The sequence below is a fragment of the Chanos chanos genome, chromosome 14 (assembly GCF_902362185.1).
Source record: "Chanos chanos chromosome 14, fChaCha1.1, whole genome shotgun sequence".
Taxonomy (NCBI): domain Eukaryota; kingdom Metazoa; phylum Chordata; class Actinopteri; order Gonorynchiformes; family Chanidae; genus Chanos; species Chanos chanos.
This window is the reverse complement of record NC_044508.1, coordinates 5805807-5819953: the sequence shown is the minus strand read 5'-3', so window position 1 is coordinate 5819953 and position 14147 is coordinate 5805807. Positions and strand designations below refer to the sequence as shown.

Below are 14147 nucleotides of genomic sequence, written 5' to 3'. Positions count from 1 at the left end.
ATTTCCATCTGCAAAATCAACCACAAAAAAGAACCACATGAAACTACTGTTGCCGATTGCTTGTATAGACTTTGCATTCTCTATGAAATCCTCTCAAAAAATGTTTTCGCCATCCTTATTTTACTTGTTTTGTTTTGATGGGCACCAGTGCAGACTAAATTAAACAAATACCACTACTCCTACTCCTACTCCTACTAACAGTAATAATAAAAATGAATTTTCCCATCATCTAATTTAGAGTAGCCAGCGCTACAGATGAGGAAACACAACAGAATACTCCTCAAAAAATGAGTTATTATTTCCAGACACCAGATTTGCAACCGAGGGGCCACTTTCTTTTTAAAAGGGCGCTGCGATTGTAGAACCTCACTGTCGCAAAAATAAAGTTGCAATGCAGACTCCGTCGACGTGCGCCCTGAGCAGTGCAGTAAGCGATGTGATGGGAGGTGAGCAAGGTTACTATGGCATGAAGAAAGAGTAAAAAAAAAAAAAAAAGGTAGCGGGAAAGGATGGAGCCGCGGCTTTCAGCGCAGGGAGGTGCAGAACGTGCATGAAGTCAGTGGAGCATCGCTGTCTCTCTCACTCTCCATCTCTGGTCCCCGGGGCATTACATCAGATTTTTTTCTATCCCTGTGGCTAATTTTGTAACGCTTTCATTCAAATTGCATGAGGTGTTAAGAAATGAAAAAGGATGTTATGAATCCCTCTTGCTCCAGTTCCTCCTTTTTTTTTCTTTTTTTTCTCCCTAGTTGTACCATTTGAGAGGAGAAAAAAAAAATCTTAGAGACCCCCTCAGCGGAAGTGCCCAGGTTCACTTTACCCATTCAGCAAGATCCGCTCTGCAAAAAAAAAAAAAAAATCTCGTTCTTCTGCTCTAACTTTGCTGTAGAACCTGTGGGTTATGTAACATGATGTAAGTTGTATTTGAATACTCTAGCCAGTCACCAGTCAACAGCAGGCATGGTACTGATTTCAGACAACCCCCCCCCCCCCCCCCAACACACACACACACACACACACCAAAAAAAAAAACATACACACGTGAATCAGTGACAATGAATAAGTTACTTTATGATGTGGAGTCTTTTGGTGAGGCAAACGTCAGTACAGTGTACACTACAGTAGAGTGTATATTATTGTAGTCATGTGACCTCACATTCTAACCATGGAGGGCTAAGCAGGTAAACATGAGTAGGTGTTTATCAGTTAGAGTGATCTCATATGTGGCTGTGCAATGTTGCGATAAAATCAAAAGGTACTGTGATCTGAATGTGGTTTTTTAATATGGTTCAAGTACAGCATTACAGCAGAACATGACTAACGTACCCTGTTTTTTTTTTCTTTCTTTTTTTTTTTTTTTACTTCAGTAATCCTTCAGTTTAGTTTCTCCTTTGGAATTTACCCAGTATGTCATTGTTTTCGGCGGTGAGACACGATGAGCGCGACCCGCAGGGGCAAATTTTGCGTGTGAGGGAAGGAATAGGGGGTCGATATTTAAGTCCAGACAGTCGATTGCAAACAAGGCTTTTGCTGACTGTGCAGAATTCCTCCAGCAAGCTGCCCCCCCCCCAACCCCCCGCCCCCCACCGTCCAAAAAATACCGGAGAGATTAATTGTTCTGAGGCAAGAGGTCAGACTGCTCCTGTATGGTTCTCTCCCCCTCAGTACTGTTACACTCTGCACATAATTACCAGAGTGGAGCGTTTACAGCACGTACAGCTCTCCAGTGTCACCTAACGATGCAGTTCCGTCACCCAGATGCTAGTTCACGGAGTTCATAGCGAGGATTTCATATGATTTAAGACTGTGTGAAATTCTTTGAGGTACGTGAATGGAACCGAGACGTAACGGATGTGAACAGAGGTGGAACTTCATACTGGAACGTCCTCTCAGCCTACAGGGTGTCACTTACACTCTGTCTCTGTTCATTTTTAAGGGTTAGATGTTCTTCCAGTGTTGAATCGGGCCTCGTTACTGAATTAGAATAAATGCATCGTGTCACGAGTGGTTAAAAAAAAAAAAAAAAAAAGGCTGTGATTATTTTAGCATAAGAAAGTCATTGTATGTGCAATATCAAATTATGTCATATTTCCAGTGGTCTGGAATTTGTCGTGGTTCTAACATGATGATGAATGTGTATACACGTGTGTCTGCGTGTCTTTGTTTACACAGTCCTGTCAGTCCAAGGTGTTTGATCTTTCCAATGGCGTCTCACAGTACGCCTGGTTTCCTTGTGAAGAGGCCCAGCAGGACACATGGAACACACAGTACTGGCTGAAGGTAAAAGAAAAAGATGACCGCCACAGATGCTCCAGTTACGTTTTCATTTAAAACGACAGAGCTGTTTTATTTACTGCTTATGTTCGGGTCGTTAATACATACAAAATGTGACTGAGGTATGGTTAAAGGGGCCAAGTTATTCTTTTTTTTTTTTTTTTTTTGTTTTTTTACCTTAAAACAACTCTGTCAGTGGGGAATTATGAAATGGCGCTGGCTGTCACGGTGGAGCTTTATGATACATTAGCATCATTATGGATAGCCAATCTTGGCCTCATGTGTTCCCATTATTTCCAACTATAAGGATGCTACTGTAAGCATACTGAGACGCTGAACAGCCAATGGAAAACCTCAAATAGAGTTGCTTTAAGGTTACAAGCTAGTTAAAATACATACAGATAAAAATGAACGAACATGTCCTTGGCGCACGTCTAAAAACAGAATAACTTTTTTTTTGGCCTTAAACAGACTCCAACAGTTCTGTGTGATATTTCATTTGCTTTTAGGCATATTACTCTCACCCAATGGTGGCTGCAGCAGTTATAATCCACCTCGCTGCAGATGGAACAGGCTACACGGACCAGACGCAGTGCAATATCACTGTTGAACTAGTGGACACTAAAGAGCAAACACACAATCTAGGTTTGTGTCTCATATGAATTTCATCATTAAGAGATGAATGATTTCCTACAAACAGACGTTATATAAGTCAAACACATCAGACTAGTTAGTACCTTTGCTGATTGAGAATCCATAGCTGTAAAATTCAAGAACATTTATCTGTGATGTATATATTCATCAGATCGAAGCAAGTATTAATAAAATACGTATTAAAAATATAAAGTACAATGGAAACCGCTTGTAGCGATCACATCTCATTGAAACCAATTTTTTTTTTCTTTTTCTTTATTTCCCATGCAGATTACCATCTAATTGACATTTGTATACTTGTTACATGAATATAAAGTAATGAAACTTACAGCATCGCTGTTTACAGAATTTTATGGACTCTTTCACAATACAGGAGGCCTACAGGCTGTTTCAAACGCTTTTCAAACGACAGTACTGTACAAATTAAATTACTGAACTGCGTATAATTCAAATACACTATAATACAGTACAGTGCCGCATATAAAATATAGCTTATTGTAGTTCAAATTATAATTAGGCGTGGCCTAAAACGGAAAAGTATTGTGCGGTTTACAAAATACAGTAACGTCAGTGGTGCAAATACAGGCTAAGCCACAGCTTGGCCGGGGTTCCAGTGCGTTTCTCAATTGAATTGGACTGGTAGCAGGGTTTGAAATCAAACTTATTCGTAAAATATTCTGAAGAACACCAAGTTTCGCTGCTGCATCTCATTGGCTCGTTTTTGGCAGTTTGTCATAAGCTTCGATGAGTCTACGTTTGTCACTGTGAGAAAATGACTTTCTTTTTGCCGTCATGATTTCTGTGCACGCAGCATTAGCCTCAAGTGGCTAGCGGGAAGCAGACAGGTTGCCGCGAGACAAAGTAGGCCTTTCAAAGTAAAGTTAAAAAAAAAGATTACCGTAGTTTTAATTTTTATCCATATGTTGTCGTGTATAAAAAGACCCCAAATGAGCACAGTAAGCGGACTACTTGATTACTATAAGTGAATTATACAACACTGTACTTGTATAGGAATGATTCTCTCCCAAGCTTTTTGATCCATATAAGTGATTGATCACTATAACCATGACCACTATAAGCCATTTCCACTGTATTTTATATATTTGATGAGCCATGTAAGGTCTGGTTAAGGTATATGCAGATGTATCATACATTTAATTTGACTGTGTATCTTTTTATTTTGTGTTTATTTTAGATTTGACCGTTATGCGTCAAAGTTGTCAGTGTGTTTTTATTATTATTTTTTTCTTGGTCTCACGTTTTTACATCTCTTTTTGGGCATCGAATATGTTTAGGTGACTGGCGCTTGAGTTGCCGTAGCAACCCCCTGGTGATTCCAGTGACTCATGACCTCAGCGTGGCGTTTTATCGAACCAAGGCCATTGTCGTGCGCTTCACCTCACCCCTGGTGGCCATTTCAGGCGTAGGCTTACGCTCCTTCCAGTACTTTGACCCCATCACCATTAGCGGATGTCAGAGCAATGAGATCTACAACCCCATGGGTCAAAGGTCAGACCCCTCCCCCCAAACCCATAGGAGACTATATTGACTGTATCACCTCATTTATAGCTTGTGTGTGCAATGCATCATGAAGGTGTCATAAGGTTTTACAAAACTCATCTTTAGTTACTGAATAGAGTAAATCAACTGAATAAATAGATTTAATTGAAAGGTAATTAGATATACTTTAGAATGGGTAATAGCGTATTACTGTTTTGTGACTGATGCATAACTTTGAATCACGTTATCTTGTAGATGTTCGTGCTTGGTATTACTGTATTTTTAAGTACAGCTCAATGTTCGTATGCCTAAATGTAACTGTGGATGGAATGGAATAGAATAGAACAGAATAGAATAGAATAGAATAGAATACAATAGAATACATTGTCCTCTTAGAATTATTAGCTGTCATAAATGATGGAGGACACAGGGCACGGCTGTATGGAACAATACCATCTCACAAACATTGGTGCAAAGAAGACATTTCACACACACACAGAAGGAAATGCACCACAAACAGTGTCCCGAATCCCAGACATATCTTTACTTCCTGCATCACAACTTGAAAAACAGTTGTTTGCATATTCACTGCATTACTAACACATATTTGCCCTTATTAAGAAAAGATCATACGTGTTATTACCGGTTGAGACCTACTCTCCTTATGTAACTCAAATGCATGCTGGGATTTTCCTGCACTCTTTGCCTATGCCCCCAGATCAGGCCCCTCAGGTTTTAGAGAGTTATCTGCGAGCCAAGCCCAATGCTACTCTACTGCCAAGCAGCAGAACACCCAAACCCCTGTTCTCTGAGGTCGTTAACTCCATGGCTATCAACCTAATCCAGTTTTACGCTCTGTGTGCAAAGCTAGTTTCTCAATGTCCTTTTTTTTTTTTTCCTGAAGTAGAAGAAGAAGAAGAAGAAGAAGAAGAAGGGTAGGACAGCTTTAGTCAGCAGTGGTTCACATCCAACTCGGACAGAAAGAAGTTTTCTTCACGTCTGCCCTCAGACCAGATTGAATTTCTTGAAATTGCTTCAGCAGTTTAGCTCACTCGGAATGATGTCAGCCCTGTGGTTTAAATTAAAGTTAATTCTGGAAGATCTAGACGTTGCATCCCCCCCCCCCCCCTTCCTCCCACCTCTGAAAAAAAAAACAAAACAAAAAACGGATGACTCTGAAACTATGACGATCTTACTTGCAATGATTGTGGTTAAACATGGCAAGAGATAGATATGATGATTTTGATTTTGATCCTCTCGAACGCTCTTATGAAGAATGGGACGTGAGGGCATTTTGGGGAAACGCTGATGAATATCAGTTGAATATTCGACGGGTTGACACTGACGTGGTCTAACCGCACGCTAACGTTATTGCTTTTGGTATTTTCTCAGCTGCGTCCATTACTCTTGTGATGCCATCGACTGTCAGGAACCGTTAGTTCAGAACGCGGAAATGAAATGCAGCAGCCCGGGCTACTTTAACGGAGTGCGATGCACCATCACCTGTAACCGTGGATACACGCTCAAGATCCATAGAGATGATGACATCATCAAGACACAGGTAATGGTTTACTTTTATTTGAAAGGGTTGATGAAGGAATGCATTGTGCTTGTAAGTGTGTTTACTCTTGTTGGGTTTTTTTTTTTCTCAGTGTTGCAGTGTACACTTCATTTTTGTTCTGTTGTTTGGAAGAATCTTTGATTGACAGCAATGTACACACCACAAGCGCCCCACCTCGCAACCCCCTCACCCTCAAAACACAGACACCCAAACATCCACCCACTCACTCTCCCTTCACCACAGGCACACACACGCACATACACATGCACACACGCACTCACACACACGCACACACACACATGCACACACACATACACATGCACACAGCAGCTCCTGATTCATCCACTTATCTCATCCTTGAGAGAAAGGGGCATACACACACACACACACACACACACCCACACATGCACAGACACCCACACACACAAACACACACACACAAACACACATAAACGCTCCCACCTACGCAACGATAACCATCTACTCACGCATACAAACCACTTATGGAGAATTCAGCAGTAAAGTTTTACAACACTCGCAGGCTCTTCTAACTGAGCGGCCGCAGGGGAAGCGAATGCTGATGCTAACTGGCACCGAGGTACACAGGGCTGAGGTACTACTTTATTTGTGGTTTTATGTCACTCTTCCGAAACCACTTTGTTTGAGGAGCCTGGAAGCTTCCATGTGGCTTGAATAAAACTAAGGTTCTGTTTCAAGACGGATGGGGGGTGATGGGGGGGGGGGGGATAGAGAAGAAATGATTAAGTTTGCCAAACCTAGTGAAAATAATAATCTTTTTTTTTTTTTCATCATACACACATATCTCTGTCACTACACTTGAGGTTGCACATATTCCTTGCTCATTATTGTTGACCAAATGTTGACAAGTTGACAAAAATTGAGCTGGTATTGAGTGGCCAAGTGTGTAAGTACTTGTTTTTTTTGAAATTCTTGCATGGTGACTTCTTACTCTCTTTCCTCATACTCTATGCTTCGTGCTCACTCTCTGTGCAAGTCAACATATACTCCGCTTTAGTGATCATTTGCCTGATGACAGATTTTCTTTGAAAAAAAAAACAAAACAAAAAAAAACACCTGTTTTAGTGTTTTATATGCTAACAGAGGGAAACAAAACTAGGAATGTAAATGAAATGAGAATGAAAGCAAAGCTGAGTGCTTCACTATGACCTTTCAGGAACAAAGAGGCTCTCCTAAGGTTTTCTTAACAGTTGAACAGTTTTCTCAAAATTCTTTGAGCTGCACAACAGCCATCAAAAAAAAAAAAGACAAGCCAATATAGGGCCAGACTGACAGTGTTTCTTTGTCTGTCTCTGTATGTGTGTGTGTCTGTGCATGTGTGTGTGTGTGTGTGTCTGTGTGTGCATGCGTGCGTATGTGTGTGCACGTATGCGTGTGTGTGTGTGTGCCTGTGCATGTGTGTGTGTGTCTGTGCGTGCGTGTGTGTGCGCGCGCGTGTGTTTGTGTGTGTGTGTGTGTCTGTGCGTGTGTGTCTGTGCGTGCGTGTGTGTTTGTGTGTGTGCGTGCGCGTGTGTTTGTGTGTGTGTGTGTGTGTTTGTGTGTGTGTGTGTGTGTGTTTGTGTGTGTGTGTGCGTGTGCGGCAGTGAGCGTGTGTGTCTTGGCACGTCGTCTGTACTCATCGTCCTTGCATTTTAAGGTTCACTGCCATTTTTAACGTGTCAGAAACATGTCTGAGCTAACTCGACTGGGATGCAATCCGTTCAAGTCTATTTGACATGAAAACACGCACCCGCTGACGTCGTCCCAAAGGGCTTCATTTATAGCCTTGCTACGGATCAGTGGCGCTCTCCAGATCTCCCAGTCTGATCTCTGCGTCTTTAAGGCAGCTCACTGACCCCAGCCTGACCAGTGAACACTGCTTTTCAGCCCAATCCACAATCCCAACTGATTTGGACTAGGAAAAAGGTCAACTCGACCGGAAACATGACGGCAATTAAAAGCGCATGCAGACTGTAAGCCCGGGTTTCAAAGAACCTTCCATGGGAGTCAATCAAAATACCTTGGCTGAAGCCGCCATTGCCCAAGTGAATGAAAAAGAAAAAAAAAAAAAAATTCAAATAAAAATTGTTTTACCTCGAGATCAGATCAACTCATATGATTATAAATGGATTGTGGCACTGTTTTTTTTAGTGCAATAAGAATGAGATAAATGTTCAAAGTATAGCAGTCCAGTGAGAGTTTTACTGGACTAGCCCTTAAGTAGTCTTCATGCCCTATTGATTGAATGGCAAATTTCTGTTATCAGCACTGCTTGGGGAAAAAGAAACAGTTCTCCTCGAATCCGTTATCATATCACTTTTCCATAGCCCTTTGCTTTATGATATTTGTTCCGATTTACGCGCAAAACAAAGCGCAGCGTTCCGCTTTTGCGTCCAACACCTGTTGTTTGGGTGATGTTTTTCCTGTGCTAGGCAGTGCACAAGAAAAAGAAAAAAGAAAAACAAAACAAAACAAAACAAAGCGAAACAAAACAAAACAAAACAAAATTTTTACTGTGCAATTTCGCAACCCGAGCCTGCGTGCGCTATATCCTGATGTTGCTCTCAGCTTTGCCAGCAACCACCATTTTTCGCTGAGAAGCTTGGAATAGTCTCAGAAGTTATTGCGTATTTGGAAGGGACTCGGCGTACGTTTTTTTTTTTTTTTCTCTCTGTTTTTTCGGGGAGGGTTTGGCTTATATAACTTTTTGCGCACTTTGGGACTTGTGCTGGTGGGCTTCTGAGGGGGCTTTTGTAAGGAAATGTCTGGTGGTGTGGTTATGTAAGGTGAGAAGGAGAACTATTAAGAGGCGGTCTCCACTCTCCACTGTCTGTTCTACTTCATTGACGTATGCAGCCTTCGGGGTTTGAATATAACAGTGTACAGTGCTTGCTTCGGCCTGCGGTGTATCCATAAAACACTGATGCTGTGCCAAATTTCAATGTACGCTGTGCAGTATCCTAACTTCAAACATCGTGTACCATATGCTTCAGAGCTTCATCATGTTTTGTTTTTTTTTAGCGTTATTTTTTTGTTGTTGTTGTTTTTTGGGGGGTTCGTTCATTGCGTAAATTAATTCCAGAAGAGATTTCTGACCATTTGGAATTCACTGATGTGGCATTTGTTAAAGCATTTGAATTAATGAAGTTTTTTGATTAGATGGTTCATGGTTGGAGGCTGTTTGGAACTTTGGAGGATGGTGTGTGTGTGTGTGTGTGTGTGGGGGGGGGGGGGGGGGGGGGGGGGGGGTTAGGGGGTGGGGGGGGGGCTGTTATGAAGTGGGAGGAGGCCCAGAAGGTGTGAGGAGATCTACATGGGGATGATGGGCGTAGAAGGAGCTTCTAGAGCATTCTGAGTGGGAATGTGCTGAGCGCAGCAGTCGGGGGAAATGATGGAATCTTATTGGTCTGCTCCGGGGAACGATACTATCTGTTCTTAAAAGCTAAAGCGGAGAGAAATTAGCCATTTCATCATTAATCTGTTACTGGAACTGTGTTAGTGGGTGTGTGTTTGTGTGTGTGTGTGTGTGTGTGGATGGGTGTGTGTGTCTGTATGAAAGCGAGAGAGAGAGAGAGAGAGACAGACAATTCCTCTCCTGTATTGCTGTGGGTGTGTGCCTGTGCGTGCATGTTAGACAGCGTGCATGCCAATTAAGTTGCATTAAAACCTTAAAAACACCTTTTAAAACATTACTAATGGTTATCAAGATCAGATACCATCATTTTTATTAACAGCAAAAAAAAAAAAAAAAAAAAAAAGCAGTTATTTTAGAACTCATTTTCCCTAAGCACCTTATTTGGAGCTGGTCCAGGACAACGATAATGCAACAACAACGTTGTCGTGTCATGTTGGCCGCAGCTTCCTGGCCGCTAGCCCCTTGTTATTGCCAAGGTGTTATTCAAAGCAGAACTTGTCCTGAAATCACCATTAGGCAAACAACATTTCAGCAGGGCAAGAAAGGGGGGGAGGAGGGGGGGGGGTAGAAGTGTGTGAGGGGGGCATAGGGTTCGAGGTTTGCTTTTCTCTTTTTCCTTTTTCCTTTTTTTTTTTTTTTTTTTGGTGTGTGTGTGTGTGTGTGTGTGTGTGTGTGTGTGTGTGTGTGTGTGTGTGTCTGTGTGTGAGTTTGGAGGCTACGGGTTTTGGAGGAGGAGGAGGGTGCAAAGCAAAGCAAAGCAAAGCAAAGCAAGTCCAACAGAAGCATCTGTGTTGAATTAGGCACAGTAGTCAGAAGCAGTTAAATATGCGACGGAGGGCGAATCGGCAGCTGTGCGCTTTTAAAAGAAGGAAACTCCTTGCACGCAGACACCCCCCGCCTCCAGCAGCCCCCCCCCCCCTGCTCCCCCCACCTCCCCTCCCCTCTCCTCCCTCCCTCCCTCCCCGACAGGGATGGCAGTTCCCCTTTTCCGAAGCTGACTATTTACACCCTGCTTGTTCCCCTTTCGCTCCCTCCTGCTCTCTCTCTCCCTGTGCAGTGCCTGGAGGACACTGGAGAGAGAGAGAGGGAGAGTCCGCGTAGCTGTTAAGATTTCAGCACCAAAATAAAAAAAAAAAAAAACTGCTGCAAAGCTGAGAATCACTCAGGATTCAGTTTATTGATTATCGCTGTTTATTGACTGGCTGATCGTGTCACTGCAAGGATCCGTGATTTTCATTTATTTATTTTGCCAAAACCAGGTGATGTGGTGCAGCGCTGAATAAGAAAAAGCAACCAGTGAATACGAACAAGAAAAATCTTATGTGTCACCTTGTGCGTCTCAGTTCCCCATTAAATTCTTGTGTATGTGGCATTTGAGGACTGTTTGCTTATCTATGCCCCTGTTCAAACTCAGGGTGTCAGTCTTGGATTCCATGGCTTGGTGACTGAGGGAGGGGATGGGTGATGATGTTTAACACCCCACTCACCCCCACCCCCACCCCCACCCCCTTTCTTGTTATGGGAAAGTTTTTTGCTTGGTCTGCTCAGGCAAAAATATTTAGAGCTGTTGTTTAGTGACGGTTCTAAATTTTGTTTGAATGAAGTTGTATGACAATAAGTGCATATGAATATGAATGGCTGAAAATCACGTAGAAACTGTTTTCCCACGAAAAAGATGTAATTGCACTCGATTTGACCTGAAGACAAAAATGAATGTATACAACATTGAATAAATGGGGAACTGTGGGTGGATATCTCTATAAGTCCATAGTATACATTTTTATAATCATACTAGCATTTGTTTGTTGTTTGCATGTAGCGTACACCTGCTGAATACAAGAACCTTCCACGTCACGTGTAAATTTTTATTTTTCCTAATTATTGTCTATGAAAATTTAAGGTTTCCACATCATAGGGAACGACTCTCAATAAAACAGTGTTTGGCCAAAGAAGTTTGAGGGAGAGCATAAGAAATCACATTTTCGTAACTGTGTGTCTGGATTACATTTCAACAGTTTCCTGCTGTTATGTTCAAGTTTCTTTCTTTCTTTCTTTCTTTTTTTTTTCCTTTTTTGCCGCTACATTTCCTGTGAGGGTACAGAACATTAGATAAGCACTGGATTCCACAGTCTCACTGCATTCCAAGTTGTTTTAAGTCTGTCGTTTCAAAAAAAAAGGAGAGAGAGAGGGCGAGAGAGAGAGAGAACAAGAAAGAATAAAAAAGGGGTAGAATACCCTCGACTACCCCCTTGGAGTCTTGTTTTGGTCAAAATGTGACACGAAGATTACGCTAAATGTTTTGTTTTGTCACGCAAACAAAGACACTCGTTGCCGCAATAACGTGACGCTGCACCAACAAAAACCATTTGGTTGTGCCAAAACCGGACCAATAAACATCTTTGTCATCATTTTACGACCAACTTTTCATCACTTGTCATAAACAAATTAAGAGATCTAGCAAAAGAAAACATGTTTCAGCTCTCAGTTCATTGAAACAGTCTGGACGCTTAAATATGCCTACTCGTCGCTTCCAAGAATATGGGTATGGTTCGTGTTATACAATCCTTTTTTTTTTTTTTTTTTTTACTTAACGAGTAATAAAACCACAGACAAAAAAACAATGCAGTCTTCCCATAAACCACATATGAAAAACCAGAAAATTTACAATGGCTCAACACTAGCATCATCTTCAACATGCTATCATAGAATCAGTTCGTTAGCATACTTCACATACCTTCTCAAAACATCGAAACATTCACTAATTAATTTCTTTTGATGACGTTAAAAAAGGGCTACTGGGAATGAGTGGTGTGTCAACATTGTATTTCAAAAAAATTGTGATCATAACTCTTGATATGTATTTTTTTTTTTTTTCCTGTGAAAGCCCTTGTAATAGCCTGATTTATGGGACTGAAATATCCATAAATCAATAGCTTGTGAGCTTGTTTGCATTGTACGTTGCTTAATAGTTCAGTAAATGTTACCACAATTCCACCCGTCAAAATCGCTCTTTAAAGTCCTAAAGGGGTTGGTTCAGAGTCTCCGAAATACTGGAATGTTCTAGTCTAGGCAGAGCAGTCGATGTTGGTCGGCATTTTGTCAAAATCCGGTGACATTTCGCAATTAGCGAACAAACGTTATTAGTCTGGGAGTTGTATGTGCTTCTGGACTGTTAGGGAAAACAATGACAGTACTTCGTGAGAGACGTCTCCTTACCATCGAGAGAAGAGGAGAGAAGAGAAGAGAAGAGAAGAGAAGAAGAGTAGACTTGCAAAGGGTTTTGCACATTGTACCCTGTAAATTGCAGTTTCAACCTCTTTTTGAGGTTTTCTAGCTCTGACAGTTTAAAGAGGTTTCTTCACTTCTCTGGCTCCTTCTCCCTTACAGTCAGACTCCACGGTAACCCTTACCTGTGCTGACGGGAAATGGAACAAACAGGTCACCTGTGAGCCGGTTGACTGCGGTCGCCCGGATAAGTACCACGTGCACCCGGCTGTCTTTGAGTTTCCTGAAGGCACCACCTACGGCAAGAGGTGCACTTTCCAGTGCAAGGAACCGGCTCAGCTCGTGGGTAGGTAAAGGCAGAAGGTCAACGGTCTCAAAGATTAGCTTTGAAAATGCCACGGTTGCTTCAGGTTTAAGGGAGGGGGGGGGGGGGGGGGGGGGGGGTTACTCTGTCCAACCACAAACCCAAATAAGACTTTCATCCTGTCATTTAAAACCACCATGATTACTGATATCTGCTGATGTGGTTTACCTTACTCTTGAGTTTATAGGAAGGCTGTCTAATGAACAGTGCTGTAGGTTCTCATGTTCTTCAGCTATTCTCTTGAGCAGAGAGTGCCCAGTCCCTTGAAACAGGCAGTGAACCCTCTAGGCATAGCCGTCTGCACTCTAAAGTGTTTCTGCGCTCTGATTCCGTTCTGTGTTGGTTCTACGGCTTACCACAGGCACGAATAATGTGTTGACGTGCATGGAGGACGGAATGTGGTCCTTCCCGGAGGCCCTGTGCGAGCTGCGCTGTCCAGCACCTCCCCCTGTCCCGAACGCGGTGCTGCAGACCAAACGCTGCAACACCACGGGTCTCAAAGTGGGCTCTTTCTGCAAATACAAATGCAAGCCCGGCTACCACGTCGCCAATGCCGACAAACTCAAAAGGTGAAAGCGTAAGAAATGCGAAAATAAAAAGCAAGAAAACGATAAAATAATTTTTTTTTTTTTTTTTTTGAAAGGAGGTACAAACATAAGTGCAGAAAAGCTTCACAAGTCTTACTCTAAATATAGTGATATCATCATTTGCCTGAATAACACACGTTACAACTTGTTTATGATTCAAACAGCTTTTTATGCTTTCTTTAGGAGAGCATTTAAACGACAGTGCACCGAGGACGGCAGTTGGCAGCCCGGGTCATGTGAACCGGTGACATGTGACCCTCCGCCTCCCATCTTCCACGGAACATATCGCTGCACCAACGGTTTCCAATTCAACAGCGACTGTTGGATCGACTGCGACGGTGACAACCACACGGTGAGACAGCACGGTCGATGCAAGCAGGTCTGTCACTTTCTCTCTTTTTCCTTCTCTCGTTCACTTTTCGGGGCCTCCTTCCATTTCCCTTCTCACGTCCCCCTTGTGCTTCGGTCATCCACTTCGCACGGCTCTGCAACATCAGATTCACCCACATTTAATCTCTCGTCATCACATCCTCCACTTTTTACAGGCTT

General features: G+C 42.4%; 1 protein-coding gene across 1 annotated transcript in view; it reads left to right on the top strand.

Annotated features, from left to right (window-relative positions):
* pappab (pregnancy-associated plasma protein A, pappalysin 1b) overlaps positions 1–14147 on the top strand; it is a 55096-nt gene that overhangs the window by 30785 nt on the left and 10164 nt on the right. Inside the window, exons 11-17 of the mRNA XM_030791667.1 lie at positions 2173–2280; positions 2784–2919; positions 4224–4437; positions 5821–5989; positions 12810–12993; positions 13373–13580; positions 13782–13950. Of these exons, the coding sequence (XP_030647527.1) occupies positions 2173–2280; positions 2784–2919; positions 4224–4437; positions 5821–5989; positions 12810–12993; positions 13373–13580; positions 13782–13950 (1188 nt within the window). The remainder of the gene's footprint in view (positions 1–2172; positions 2281–2783; positions 2920–4223; positions 4438–5820; positions 5990–12809; positions 12994–13372; positions 13581–13781; positions 13951–14147) is intronic.